This window comes from Condylura cristata, unplaced genomic scaffold (genome assembly GCF_000260355.1).
Source record: "Condylura cristata isolate star-nosed mole 26May11 unplaced genomic scaffold, ConCri1.0 scaffold00022, whole genome shotgun sequence".
Classification (NCBI taxonomy): domain Eukaryota; kingdom Metazoa; phylum Chordata; class Mammalia; order Eulipotyphla; family Talpidae; genus Condylura; species Condylura cristata.
In genome coordinates, this window is record NW_004567123.1 from 22,853,548 (window position 1) to 22,868,293 (window position 14,746).

At 42.7% G+C, this 14,746-nt stretch overlaps 1 protein-coding gene across 1 annotated transcript in view; it reads right to left on the minus strand.

Annotated features, from left to right (window-relative positions):
• Positions 1-14,746, minus strand: part of LOC101637162 (chromosome unknown open reading frame, human C20orf194) — a 97,809-nt gene that overhangs the window by 8,401 nt on the left and 74,662 nt on the right. The window contains exons 29-31 of the mRNA XM_012728271.1: positions 10,092-10,129; positions 4,567-4,702; positions 2,890-2,976 (exon numbers count right to left, since the gene is read on the minus strand). Of these exons, the coding sequence (XP_012583725.1) occupies positions 2,890-2,976; positions 4,567-4,702; positions 10,092-10,129 (261 nt within the window). The remainder of the gene's footprint in view (positions 1-2,889; positions 2,977-4,566; positions 4,703-10,091; positions 10,130-14,746) is intronic.

Consider the following 14,746-nt stretch of genomic DNA (forward strand, 5'->3'; position numbering starts at 1 on the left):
GGAGTAGGGGGTGGAGTCCAGAAAGCTGGAGTAGGGGGTGGGGTCCACAAGACTGCAGAGTTCCTTTAGGACATCCTTCCCCTTAACCTTAGGATCTCCTTGGCCCATTTTTAATTATTTCTCCTCAGCAAGATACAGTGCTTCCCAGTGCCTGGTGGCTCTGTGTGTCTCTTTAGAGCTCAATGTCCTGAAATGGCTGTCTTGTTTTTTTTCAACTCTGAGTTATGCTTGCCACAGACTCATTGAAAACACAACCATATTTGGAACATTTAAAAAATTAACTACTTTTTATGGAAACTTTCAAATATGCAAAGGTAGTAGAGGACAGTATAATGAACTCCCATTACCAAGCTTCCAAAATTATGGTATTGTCCTTCTTTCTTCCGAGTTACACTTCCTTGAGATGAATGCCTAAGAAGAGGGTATAACCAGCGCATGGGTAGTAACTTACACGAGTCCCACTAGTAGATGAGTATACCAGCTTTACAACGTTCCCCCAGTAATGAAAACAAATATATATTTGGAAGTGTAAGAGCTGTTTGTCAAAAATAGCAGGGAGGCACTGTTCGATGTTTCTGAATATTAGCGACAGGAATTCTGTTGCCATGGTTGCCATTTACATACCGAAGTCCACTGTCCACATCTATGGGGACTAATTTATTCTTCTTTAGTATCTAAACAAGCTTCCAAGTATATTAATCCTTTGCCATAATTTATATAAACATTTTCTTCCAGTCTATTCCATTTTCTTTAGTTTCCTTTATTTTAAAATAGCACTGTAATTTTGATTTTTATATTGTTGAAAATATTTTATTTTGTGTGATTTCCTCAAAATAAAGTGATGGTATAAGAGTTTTGTGAAACTGACATTCTTTTTGTGTTCTCCCCATCTAAACAAGTCATGCAGACATCAAGGGCTTCCCTGACTGCTATGTTCAAATTCCTTGAAGGAATTTGCAGGGACCAAGGAAGAGCACAAGGTTTCCTCTCAGACTAGAAACAAGTCCTTCTACCAAGGCAGGCAGAGTGAGGTCTATGAGAATAGAGGGCTGTGGGAGGCCAATGACTGAGATGAATGAGTCTGTAAACCAATGAGCTGAACACATCCTGGAATGAAAACCTGTTCACTACGAGGTGGTGGGCATCACCCAATGAGGGAGGGAGTCATACACAGGATGAGTAGAAATCTGATGACTGCCATATTGCTGAGGTTTAATAATCAGATTCTTAGGCATGGTCTCAGAAGGCAGAAACTGTAGGGTGATTTTGAGGCCCCACCATTTCTGATTCTTTACAAGGACTGATCTTCCTGATAGGGAATGCTTCAAACTTGCTCACAGAGCCTTCTAATGAACCCCACATACCTGCTCTCTCCTGAATCAGGCTGCCTCCAGGAAAGTCTGTGCCCTGGGCCAGGTTCACTTGTGCCATGGCCAGAATGAGTCAGTAATGGAAGGAGAAGGGCTGCCTCTCTAGGCACCAGGTGGAGTCTTACAATCACATGCGGAGGTGTGGGCAGCAAAGGATTAGCAGCTATCGTTACTCAACAGGAGGGTTTCACTTCAGAAGTTCCATCTGTTTCTTTTTAGCTGATATATAACTGTCTTGCTTAGGCTAATAAATGGTCTACTTACCAACTGTTTTAAGCAAGCATATCAGAGGTTCCCTCTAAAAATGTGCCTGAAAACTTTCAATTTGACATATTGCCCTGTTTGCTTTTTTAAAGCATAGTAAATTCCAAGTCTTTTTTTTTTTGTGTGTGTGTGTGTGTGGGGGGGGGTTGAAGTCAAATAGTAAATTCCAGCTTTTCTGTTGGTATAACATACTGGTGATGAAAGGGGTGCTGTGGAGGTGCCATGGGGAAGTGAGTAAGGATAATAAAGATAACCCACCTCAACACCAGAGATTCAGTTTGGCTAGCTTTACTGACTGCGTTCCCTGAAACTCCATTCTACACAGGGACAGGACAAAACGGTGACTAAGAGCACAGGCTGTGAGCCACATGTCCTAGGGTTGAAACACAGTTTTCATGTACAAATTCTGTGACTCTGGACAAGTCACTTAACAACTTGTTATCTCAGTTACCCCTAAAATGGAGAAAATAATGGAATCCACCTCTAAGGCTTGGCTTGAGGATTAACGATACACATCTAGAACCTATGAAGTGGCACTGTCCGATAGAGCGTTCTGTGATGACAGAAATGTCCAGCCTCTGTACTGTCCAATGTGGTGGCTATTAGCATTTGAAGTGCAGCTTATGTGGCTGAAAGACTGAAATCTTAAATTTTACTGAATTTTTGTTAATTTACATTTTAGCAAATAGACCAACATGACCGGCGGCTACCACATCGGAGGATGCAGTCTTAGAACAACGTCTGGTACATAGTAAGCACTCAAGTGATGCTGGCTTAGTATGTTTACAGTGCAATCTGCACTCTTCTTTTCTCGCATCCTCTCCCTCTGCAGGAGAGTTTCATTGGCTGAGAGGCCACCAGGAGAAAAGACACTGCATGAACCATGGATCCAAGGAGCCAACCTATCAGCCAGGAACTAGAGGACTGACAGTATTCTTGGGAGTGACTCTCATCTGGGAGGTATAAATCCTTGGGTCCACACCAACCACCTCACTTTCACTAGAAGCTGGAGGAAACCTACCACAACCCCTGTGCTTGGTGCCCATAGGATGACACTCCAAACAACCAGCAAAACTTCTAATCTGTGCTCCTGGCAAGATCTGGACTAGGTAAGAACAGGTGCTAGGACATGGCAGGCTGCTCTGCAGCCACTGTCGCATTTGCAGAGTGCACGTGGTATCTTTACTTTTTCCTCCTCCTGTTAATCATGGGATATACAAAAAATTCTTAAGTACTTTGCAGTGATGATACTTGCCAGCCAGGATACATTAAATATCGAGATCGTAGCATCGGGGGACTTGAGAAACTATTTTCTGAGAGAATCAGCTCAATATCTTCATTCCTTGGAAAATATACAGAAAAACCAAGGTTAATTAGGACTATGTATCTTTTTTTTTAAAAAATATTAATATAGTTTATTTTTACATCATTTTGTGCATTTTTTTCCATCTCAGTAGGACTATGTACCGTAAGCTGCCTTTCTGCCTTCTCCTCCTACCCCCCCATAATTACATACTAGCACACATATATGTATTTTTCCCTATCAAATCACTTTCAAGTGGGCTGTATGTTAATGTTATTTCACCCCTAAATACTTCAGTGCACTTCTCTTTCTCTTTTTGTAAATAATAGTTTATTTTTACATCATTTTGTGCCTTTCAATCTCAGTTAGTCCCCGTGAGCTTCCCATCGCCACATCACCCGTGTGCCATCACTGTAGTCCCCCATTTTTGATCCCATTCCCCCCTCCACTACCGTAAAATGTCTCTGGTATGTAGTTGTTCATTATTATTTTTTTTTTCCCCCTAGTCCTTTATATTTCTGCTATAAGTGAAACCATCCGATATTTTTCCTTTTCTTTCTGGCTTATTTCACTAAGGGCATTTATCTTTTTGTTTAAAATAAACAAAAAATTATTTAGGGCCTAACCTGGTGGCACAAGGGGTTAAAGTGCAGTACTATGAAGCTATCTGCAACCATTGTAATTCGAGTTCAATCTCTGGCCAGGGAACTGAACCACATGGTGCAGCAGACATCTCCTGATCTATCCTGCTCCCCTCAGCAGTGCATTTTAGTGCATCTCTCTGTTCTGCTCCCTGCTGTCTCTGGTGAATCCTCTCACTCCCCCCTACCCCCGCCCCACAGCTCTGGCCTATATCTCAGTTCTTATATACATAAATAAATAAATCTTAAAGAGAATATTTACTTAGTAGAAGAAATGGGGTGTAGGCCAGAAGTATGGTAGGAAAGAGGATTCACCACAGAGTGGGGAGCAGAACAGGCGGATTTACTGAAATACACTGCTGAGGGGAGCAGTAGGCGAGACAGGAGGGGTCTGCTGTGCCATGTGGGTCAGCTCCCTGGTTAGGGATAGAACCCAGGCCACAGTGATGACAGCACTGAGACTTTACCCCTAGGCCACCAGGGAGACCCGTTTTAGTGCACTTGCTAAGAACAAGGACATCCTCTCACAGAACCACAATACCACTGCCACATCCAAAGAACTGCATTCTGTGTGCTAGCAGTACTGGCGTCACCTAGGAGCCGGCCAGAAACGAAGACTCACGGGCTCCACTGCAGATCCAGTGCCACATTTTAATAAGGCCTCTTAGAGATTCCTGCACACAGTAATACTGGAGAGGTTTGACCGAATATACACCCATTTTTTAGTTTCCTCCCTTTTTTGGGGGAGGAGTACAGAAGCCAATCAAAGACTGCACGTTCTATTTGCAATCTTTATTTTCTTTATCCTAAAACAGTAAGGGATACTGACACCTGGGGTCCTCCTGGTGATTTTTCATATAGCATCAAAAGCACTTCAAAAACCACTCAGGTTTTAGACAAAGTGGAAAGAGCCTGTGGGCCATAGCCTGAGTGTTATATCTGAGAAAATGGTTGGACTTGAGGAGTAACGTGACCTTGGTAGGTTTACCTGGTGACAATCCCATTTTCTGCAAGAATGAAAGCTGCAGTGGGATTCGCCGCCCTGATGAGGCTCTGCAGCTGGACAAGGAGTGGGTGCCTCTGCTCCGTGGTGTGACTGGTGAAGACCACGTTACTCACTAGGCCTGGGGAATGAGCAGAATGAATGGTTCAGCCTTCAGGGTCCTGACGGGGGCTGAGGACGCACACAAACACACTGGCTCTTGCTCCCTCCCTGATCATCCTTTCCATCCAGTATGACCCCTGTGCAGACAACTCTTACCCTCACAGCCATCATTCTGCTCCCCGTTCTGTCATTACCATCATTTGGGGTAATTAAGTCTCAAATTTTCAATTGCTACATTTCTGGAACTCCTCTATCTTCCTTAATTCTGCATTCTGGCGGACACTGGAGTTTCTTCAATAAAGGCCCCTGTCCACATCCCCTGTATTTAACTTAATCTGTCATGCAACTGACCCTCATCAACTCAAAGCACAGACATTTACTAAGCACCTTATGTTAGTTACTATCTAATAGAGTCTCAAAGAGTGCACAGCCACAGAAGAATCACACATACAGACCCACAATTCCAAGTAAGGCCTCACAAAGATATTGACACAGAGATTAAGGAAGAGGGGCCCATGTAATGAGAGGTATAGAGCTGGCCATAATCACTCCTAACCTTTTCATGAACACATAGAAGTAAAAGCCATTATACTATAGAGAACCTGGGAATAAGCATTAACTACAATGCTTCTCCCATACTCCCATTCCTATTTTCAGTTATGATCATATCATATATACCACTTCTGCTCTGAAATCATTTGTACTTTTGTTTTTCAACCTCTTCTATTCACTGCTTAATACTGAAAATTTCAATCACATCCCAAAGTAGGTAAAGTATTGTATGAACTTCTATGTGCCCATCATCTAGCTTCACGATTACCAACACCTGGCTAACTATATTCCTTTCATACCACACTCTGTTTTTCACTTTCCTCTCCTCTGACACTGGGTGAATTTTAGCCCATTCAAAATATTTCAGCATATCTTCATAAGGACTCTTTAAAAATATTAACAGTAAATGATAAATCATTAAATACAAAAGCTGTCTATGTCCAGACTTCTTGGCCCGCCTGGACATCTGCCGTGCTGCACTTCCTCAGTGCCGTGGTGTGTTCTGGTGACCATCAGGCTTTCACTTTGCTGTTCTTCTGCCTGGAACCACCCTTTCGTTCTTTCTTGTTTGAGCAACTCCTTCCTAGGGTATGGATAATTTGAATAGCACCTCTTCCAGAAAATTCCCTAATCCTCCAAGACTGATTCAGAGCAGGCATTGGATAAAGATTTGCTGTATAAACAAATGACTGAATCAAGTGTAATAAAAGATACATGCAACTTGACCTCCCAAGCAGTTGCCTGAGTAAGTTGTGGGTACCCCACAGGCCAAATTTTTTTTTCCCACTTACAAGTCTGAGCAAATCCTATTCATCAACCAGGTATCTGAAAAGGCCTCTAAGATATATAAGCATATGCATATTTTTGGTATAAAATCATAAGGTATGAAAGGATAATCAGTAAAGTTTCTTTGTGTTTCCTTTGGTACCCTGAGACCAAGTTCTTTTCCAGGTTTTGAGCATATTTCTTCCATCTATTCACATACAAGCGTATAGTAATAGATAGATGCAGGTTTTCTTAAGGGCATCTCCCACTCTCAAAACCTCTATCCTCAAAATCTCTATGTATGATTTAGTTGTGGTTGCAGCACTTGGCTAAGGAACTCAAATGGAGAATATGTTAGCATTTTGTTTATTTTTAAAAGGTTCCTCACATGCCCTTTTTGTTTAGAAGCTTTAAAATTAAGACAGAACATCCTCAGCAGGGTCAGAGAAGCCTCTAACAAAGCTGCTACTAGCAGTGCCCATGCTGCTATTCCAACTGGGAGGTTGCCAGAGAGGCAGGAAGGACACCCTGGAAACCCTAATGCAAGAACCCCATGCCTAGATGCAGCTACCGGAAGTGACTGGGGCTTCTGGAAACTGAGTACAAGGCAAGGTTAGGTGTCCAGGCCCAGACTGTGGCACAGTGGGGAAGCATCAGGATTCTAAAACACTCAGCACATTCCAGAGATGACAGATATGGGAGCAGGACCCTGCAAGAGGTCCGTGAAATCCCCAGGGGCGAAAAGTAAGAACAGTGGTAGATCTTGCAGTGAGGAGCCAGGAAAGACCAAGTGGAGACCTATGAGAGCTCTAAGACTCTGTTTACTATCATCTTGGGCACCGCAGAGTCAGATTAGTGCAAATGTGCCAACCTGAGCAGTGTACCCCAAGGTCACAAGTATGGGCCTGGCTTGCTGAGGAAAAGACTGGGGGAGGGGTGTCTTAGTTTCTGACAGACAACCTGTCCAAAACCCCCTGAGTACCATGCAGACAAACTCTGTGGGCCTGGAATTCTAGGTCAGGAATAGGACAGATAAAAGGGGCTTTGCATTACAGGGAAATAAGCAAAAGGATTATCCCCAGCATTCCTTAGGCCAGCTATGCAAACTGCCACCTGCCAAGAGGAAATGCCATCTTTGAGGCAGGTACTACAGTTTCTGGAGCACAGGGTGAAAAGGCCACAACAGAGTTTCCTCCTGCTTGGGCCTGCAGTTTTATTCTGTTAGGAGTTGGTATCCACATTTGGCCATGGTTCACCAGCCTGGACTGTGAACAAGCAGCCAGGTGTTGGTGGTCCATTCTCAAGAATGGAGAAACATCCCTGAAATCAGTCTAATCACCCCAGTCAAAGCTAAAGGCTTCCATCAGCCTAGGAGAAAACAAACTTTTGTGTATATAAAACACTACTTTTGTCTATTGATAGATGCTTCTAAAAGCCAACCAAGGAAGTAAAATATCTCTAGTCTGCCTCCAAGCCAGCACTATGATGATTCTTGTTTGCTCTTTAGGTACTGACATTACTTCCTAATCCTGAGATTTCTAGAATACACACCATCTTGGGGCTGTAATATAGTCCTTTTATCTTTGTAAAATAATCCTCTGTTGTGGCCCTCCCTGGTGGCACAGCGGGTTAAAGCACAGCACTGAGAAGCTAAAAGCCACTTCAGCTTGAGTTTGATTCCCCAATCAGGGAGCTGGCCCACATGGCGCAGCAGACCTCTCCTGACCCGCCCGCTGCTCCCCTCAGCAGTGTACTTTGTTGATCTGCCTGTTCTGCTCCCCACTCTGTCTGTGGTGAATCCTCTCACCTCCCCTGAGCCTCTGGCCTGCACCCCAGTTCTGTATGCACAAATAAATACATCTTATTAAAAAAAAACAACTCTCTGTGGTAAAAGCAATGAACCAGAAGTCTGATTAACAGGAGCAAAGGAAGGCAATTGGCTCCCTGGGACATGAAGTGTTGGTCCACTCGTGGTGGATCCCACCTCCAAGAGAGCCACCAAATCTCCAAGGAGAAAAGATATACTTGCCTTTTCTTTCTCCCCTTCCCAGACAGCCCATATCTATGGTGAGCCAGGTCAGACCAATCCATACTGACTTCTGGGCCCAGATGCAAAGGAAAAATATTTACCAAGGCACTGTTATCCTATAAACCCCTCAGAAATCAGGAAACAGCAAATGTGGCCTCAAGGTCATTTGCCTCCATATGATCCTATCCCTTCCTTTATATAAGCACAAATCTGATACAGGTTGCTATGAATGATGAATTAGAAAGTGCCAGGAGAATGCAGTCTTTTTTGGTCCAAAAGGACTTTGCTCTTATTAAAATATTGATCCAGGTTTATAGATAGTAAAGACAGATCACTTCCTCAGGGCGCTTTACCAGGGTAACCCAACCATCTTGTGTTTTTCCCACATACAATAAAAAGTGGAGGGGCAGCAGTGGAGAACGCGCCAAGGAGCCATGGTACCCGAGGGTGGTAAAAATCTTATGGGACAAGAGACTGACTATAGTCGGTACTTTTGACTTTGACCATGATTCCCAAACAAAGGAGGAGACAGTTCTCGTTGAGTATTCTCTACTTTCTATTCCAAGGATACGTACAACCAACCTCTTCAGTCTTTGGGAACTAGAAACCCATAAGTTCTAACTCATGCCTGACATCTAGTCTGTTACCAGATTCTACTGACTTAACCTCCCTAAAATGTCCTGAATCTAGCTGGGTTGTATACCTGACCAGTCTCTATACACTCAGCTTCTGGAGTGTTAGGAAAGCAACAGGGTCGAAAAGCTGAACTTGAACTTGGTGGCAGATCAGCCCAACACAAACCCCTCTCTCTGGCTGCAGCGCCTCCTGCTCTGCGTAGCACCCAGCAGCGCAAAGCTGTGAGGGGACACTCAAGTTGTTTTCTTCTGATTTCTATTTGCTGGGCTGTTCAGGAGGTCTAGACCCTCGGTCTTCTGACAACAATGAGCATTTTATCACTACTGCAGGAACTTCAGGATTCATTCTGAGTCTTGAGGCACCACAGTTAATATGATTAAAAAGTGTTGTTTCCAAGGGTTGCCAGACTGTAGGAAAATGCAAGATAATGTAAATACAACCCAGAGGATGGGTGGATTTTTACAAATGCTATCAAGGTGTAAAAAGGAGGGGGGGGGCTAAGGGAGAAGGTCCTACTGGGCCTTACTCTGTACTGCTGGGACAGAGAAATGCACTGAGATCCTGTCAGTGCAGGGCTAGGTATAGCTATTCAGTCCACTGCTATCTCTCAGACAGGGTTATGCCCAGATCAGAAGGGTGTTGATAGGAAAACTGATCATTTTTTCTAATGAATAATATAATAATTTATTTTTACATCATTTTGTGCCTTTTTCCATCTCAGCTGTAATCCCTGTGTGTTTCCCATCACCAAGTCACCCCTGTGCCATCACCATAGTCCAGTGCACTTCCCTCCCCCCACCGTTTTTGATCCCATCCCCCACTCCACCCCCACAAAATGTCTCTGGTATATAGCCGTTCATCATTATCATTATTTTCTCGCCTGTTCCGTTATATTCCTGCTATGAGAGAAACCATCTGGTAGTTTTCCTTTTCTTTCTGGCTTATTTCACTAAGCATGACCATTTCCAGCTCCATCCATGTTTCTGCAAAAGACATGTGTTTCTTTTTTTTGGTTGTTGAGTAATATTCCATTGTGTATATGTACCACATCTTTTTAATCCAGTCATCCACTTTTGGGCATCTGGGCTGTTTCCATGTCTTTCCAATTGTGAATAAAGCAGCAATAAACATGGGGGTGTAGGTATCTTTTGAATCAGTGTTTTTGTGTGTTTTGGGTAGATACCTAGGAGTGGGATTGCTGGGTTGTAGAGAAGCTCCATGTTTAGCAGTTTGAGGAACCTCCAAACAGGGAAAACTCATCATTTTTAAGAGACAAATCTGTTTTTCAAATATGATGAAAGTGAAAGATGTCAGTTTCCCCTGAACCAATTTTGTTTTAGATTTCAGAATGGTACATATGAACAAGAAATTACATTTAAACAGAATTTGAAAGGCATGCAAGCAGGAAGTAAAGCACATTGCTTACCTTGTGAACACTGGTCAAGACATTTGGGAAAGAGAAATCTAGGGAGGAAAAAGAAACATTATGAAACCATTACTGTCCAATTAGTCATTAGTTGTTTCCCACAAAAACATAAATGTCACTGATACACAGGGTGACTGACTGGGGCAAGCGGCAGGCAGCACTGTGCACTGAGGACAGCCACGGCTATACAGAAGGTTTCCAGAGCTCTGCAGCAAAGAACCCTGAGCCAGAGCTCTGCAGAAACAGTAGAGACATCTATCTGGTCAACTCACAGTAGCATGTTGAAGAGGGGGTGGTGGAGCAGGGCAAGTTCTTCAGACCACAGGAAATGGAGAAAGAGAGCTAGCTTTGTTTGTTTTGAAAGCAGCTCTGTCCTCATCATAAAGGGGAACTTCTAAGTGAAAATGAGGAGGACTGCACTTACCTGTCTGGGGCCTGCCGTACCAAAGCTGCCATACCCTTTAGGTGCTCCTTAGAAGCTTAGCTCCCTTATGAGCTCAAACAGTGGATAAAACACAGGAAACTGTATCACGCAGTTAAGTGTGGGTGCCTATGTTTCAGCGTTCCTAAAACACTGCGTTCTCCTTGGGGAAGAAAGCTAACACTAGTGACAACAGCTGACTCTTACTGAGCTCCTATTGTAAGCTGGGCACTGTGTAAGCTGTTCACATTACAATCTTGTTCTGTTCTCACATCCATTCTGTGCCCCAGGTACTTACAAGTTGAGAAGAGGTGGCTTACAGTGGCTAGCAGGCTAAGTGCTTCTTTGCTCTCAGTCTTGCACAAAGCTAGGAAGTGCTGGGGTTTATACAGGGACTTGTGTCTTTCTGGTACCAGAGTTCCTGTATTTTCTTCCACCGCAAGTGAGGTACTTGCTGAAACCATCTTTCTAAATTGTTGGGCTAGCTGGCAGGAATAAGTACTGATCAAAACACTGGGGTAATTTCTCTCTTGCAATTTCTCTGAGGGTAGCAAGTCTCCATCTTTTTATTTGATTTCTGAAAACAGTCAGACACATATCATCTGGAATCAAATTTGGTGGATGAGTGGGCTGGATGAAAACCACTTTGGGTTGTGGCTCTGATTCTCTTGCCTTACTCCCTCATGGTTTCAGAAGGAGTCCAAAGAGGAACCACTATGTGCTCTGAACAAAGTCAAGAGCAGGGTCAGGGGAAGTGACGACCACACCAAAGTCCCTCAAGAACAGAACTCATTGACTTCTCCGCACTTAGTCCACAGAACGGCCTGCTGTGCGTGATACATTTCTGGAAAGTGTCCTCCTCCCCACTGAGTGCCTGTGGCTGGAGCACCTGCCCTTAAGGTCCTTCCCAGCTGTTTTCTCATAGCACCCTGCCACATACAACAATTCACACCAGAGGCATCTCAGACAAGGATGAGCGAAGTTCCCCCTGAAGGCATCGTAACTAGTCATAGGTTGGATGCTCATGTTATAAAATCTCTGATGGAGATGGGTTATTAAGCTGCTGACTTTAGCATCTGGAAAGAGAATATTCAAAACACATGGACTTGCACGTATATGAATTTCCTATTACAAAATGCAATTTCTCTTATCTTGGCATCTCTGATATCCCCGTCTTTTAAATTCATGTGTTGGCTTTCTTCCCTAATCCAATCAGGAATATCTGTTGCTTCCTTATAATTCTTGTAAAGTGGCATTCATCTTTTATCATGGCACTTCCTACCCTACATAACTATACATGCAATCAGTGTAGCATTTGGAAAATAACTTTTCGGAGCATCAACTCCCATTGCAATAATGCCTACACTAAAAGGGGGATTTTAAAAAACATATACAATATTTTTTTTTACCTCATTTTGAGCATTTTTCCATCTCAGTTGTAATCCCTGTGGACTTCCCATCACCAAATCGCCCATGTGCCATCACCATAGTTCAGTGCATTTCCCTCCCCCTACTGTTTTTGATCCCATTCCCCACTCCACCCCCACAAAATGTCTCTGCTATATAGCTGTTCATCATTATTATTATTTTCTCGCCTGTTCCGTTATATTCCTGCTATGAGAGAAACCATCCAGTATTTTTCCTTTTCTTTCTGGCTTATTTCACTATGCATGGTCCTTTCCAGCTCCATCCATGTTGCTGCAAAAGGCATGTGCTTTTTTTTTTTTTTGGTTGCTGAGTAATATTCCATTGTGTCTATGTACCACATCTTTTTAATCCAGTCATCCACTTTTAGGCATTTAGACTGTTTCCATGTCTTTCCAATTGTGAATAAAGCAGCAATAAACATGGGGGTGCAGTATCTTTTTGAATCAGTGTTTTTGTGTGTTTTGGGTAGATACCTAGGAGTGGGATTGCTGGGTTGTAGGGAAGCTCCATGTTTAGCAGTTTGAGGAACCTCCAAACAGTTTCCATAATAGTTGCACTAGTCTGCATTCCCACCAGCAGTGCAGGAGAATTCAAAAGGGGGATTTTTAAAAAGATTTATTTATATATACATACAAAAGCTGGGGTGTGGGCCAGATGTGCAGGGGGGTAAGACGATTCACCAGAGACAGAGCTAGGAGCAGAACAGGAAAATCTATTGAAATATACTGCTGAGGGCAACAGCAGGCAAGATAGGAGAGGTCTGCTGCGCCATATGGGGTCACCTGCCTGACTGAGAATTGAACTCATGCTGCAGTGGCTGAGGATAGCTTCTTAGTGCTGTGCTTTAATCCCTGCACTACCAGGAGGCCTGGATATTCTAAACTTAACCAGTCTCTTACTAATACACATTTTGTTTATTTCTAGCTCTGTTTGATATTGTCAACAGTATTGTTTTTGAGCTATGCAGATCACATCTGCCATGCTTCAGACTTGATAGGCCCTTCTGAACATCTTCCATAGGTCTAGACTCAGTAAGATGATTCCTCTTTTAAAAGGCAGAAAAATGCATGCATTTCAAGCATGTTGACTTAACTTTTACCAACCAGCTGACCACAAGACTCCAAGTGGCAGTGAGGAAGGACAGTGAGAGAATGTATGGTTAGCAGATCCCATTTTCTGGTGAAGAAAGTGCTGGAAATAACCCCCTTCCCACCTTATGGGAGGTTTGTGTATTACTCCTCACTATTTAGTCAATACTGGGACTCTGGGCCTTCTGGAGACTCAGCAAGCTCTTAATGTCCTTCAGTAAATCCCTTTTCGTTTAAACATATTAGAATATGATCTACTATTTGGAATTAAGAATTTTGCCTTAAATACTCCTCTAACTATCATTGCCCATTAGTACAATTATAATTGTATAATAAAATTCTAGTAGTGGAATGACCAAATGTGTCTCTGAAGAGATGGTATCATTTTACATTCTTGCCAACAGTGAATAAATTTCCCTACCCTGTTGCTTTGTAATAAACTAAGTGGCTCAAAATAATGATGATTTATTTTTTTGCCTGTTTTGGTAGGCAGTGATTTTGGCCTGGGGTAGCTCAGCTGGGGCTGATAATCTAAGATGATCTTGCAGGCTTAGATGGGGTCTCAGCTCAGACAGTAGGTGGCGAGGCTTCTTTCTCCACATGATCTCCCCTTTCTAACAGCCTTGTCTAGCCTTCTTCAGACAGTGGTCTCAGATCCCAGAAGCAAGAGCGGGCAAGCCCCAAGGTGTAAATGCTTTTCAAATCTCTGTTTGCTTTTTCATGCTTCTTGATGTCCCACTGGCTAAAGCAAGGCACATGCCCAAGATCAGGTTCAAAGGATGAGAAACTGATTCAACTCTCCAGTTCCCCACAGTAGACCATGTAAGAATTTTTCTCTCTCTATTTTTAACCCATGAGTTTAATACTGGCCATTTAATTGTTTTAGTGGGAAGGACATAATTTAACTTAGTAAAAAATAACCTTCGATTCTTGATCTAGGTCGCATAATTCTCTTACTCTAGTCCAGATGAACCTCCAAACAACAGAACAGCCCTGTAGCCTATGTGCATGGGCTAATCAATAGTTTATCAATGGAGCACTAGTAAGTCACTTTAGTAAACTGCTTTCTGGAAGTTAGAGGTAAATTTAAAAATTTCTCAATAATATCTATAATTTGAGATGTCAGTAATTGTGATTTACTGATACTTTGAGCTCTCAATATGAAAAAATAAGAATGTACTCACAATTTATATTACTTAAGCCTGATTTTGTTACTTATGTTTTACATTCCAGGCATAATTCACACAATTTTAATCTTATTTTTATATTTAAACAGATTATTTTCTTCAATTCTTTCACAGTATTTGTTGTAATTAATGAATTCAAATTTCCTTTAAGAAAAGCTGGGCTCTTCCTGGTGGCACAACAGCACTATGAAGCCCTCAGAAGCCACTGCAGCACGAGTTCCATCCCCAGCCAGGGAGTTGAACCCACATAGTGCAGCAGATCTCTCCTGACCTGCCTGCTGCTCCCCACTCTGCTGTTCCCCACTCTGTCTCTGGTGAATCCTCTCAATCACCACACCTCTGACCTGTATTCCAGTTCTGTAAGCATAAGCAAATAAATCTTTTTAAAAAACAAACAAAAGTTATTCCTCACTTGTTGGTGGCACCTATGTTTTCAACATTTATTTCATCAGCAGTTAATATTTCCTAAACATAGAGATGGCTTCTGTACAAACAGAAGATCAGTATCCTATAATTCCTCTAGTCTCTAAT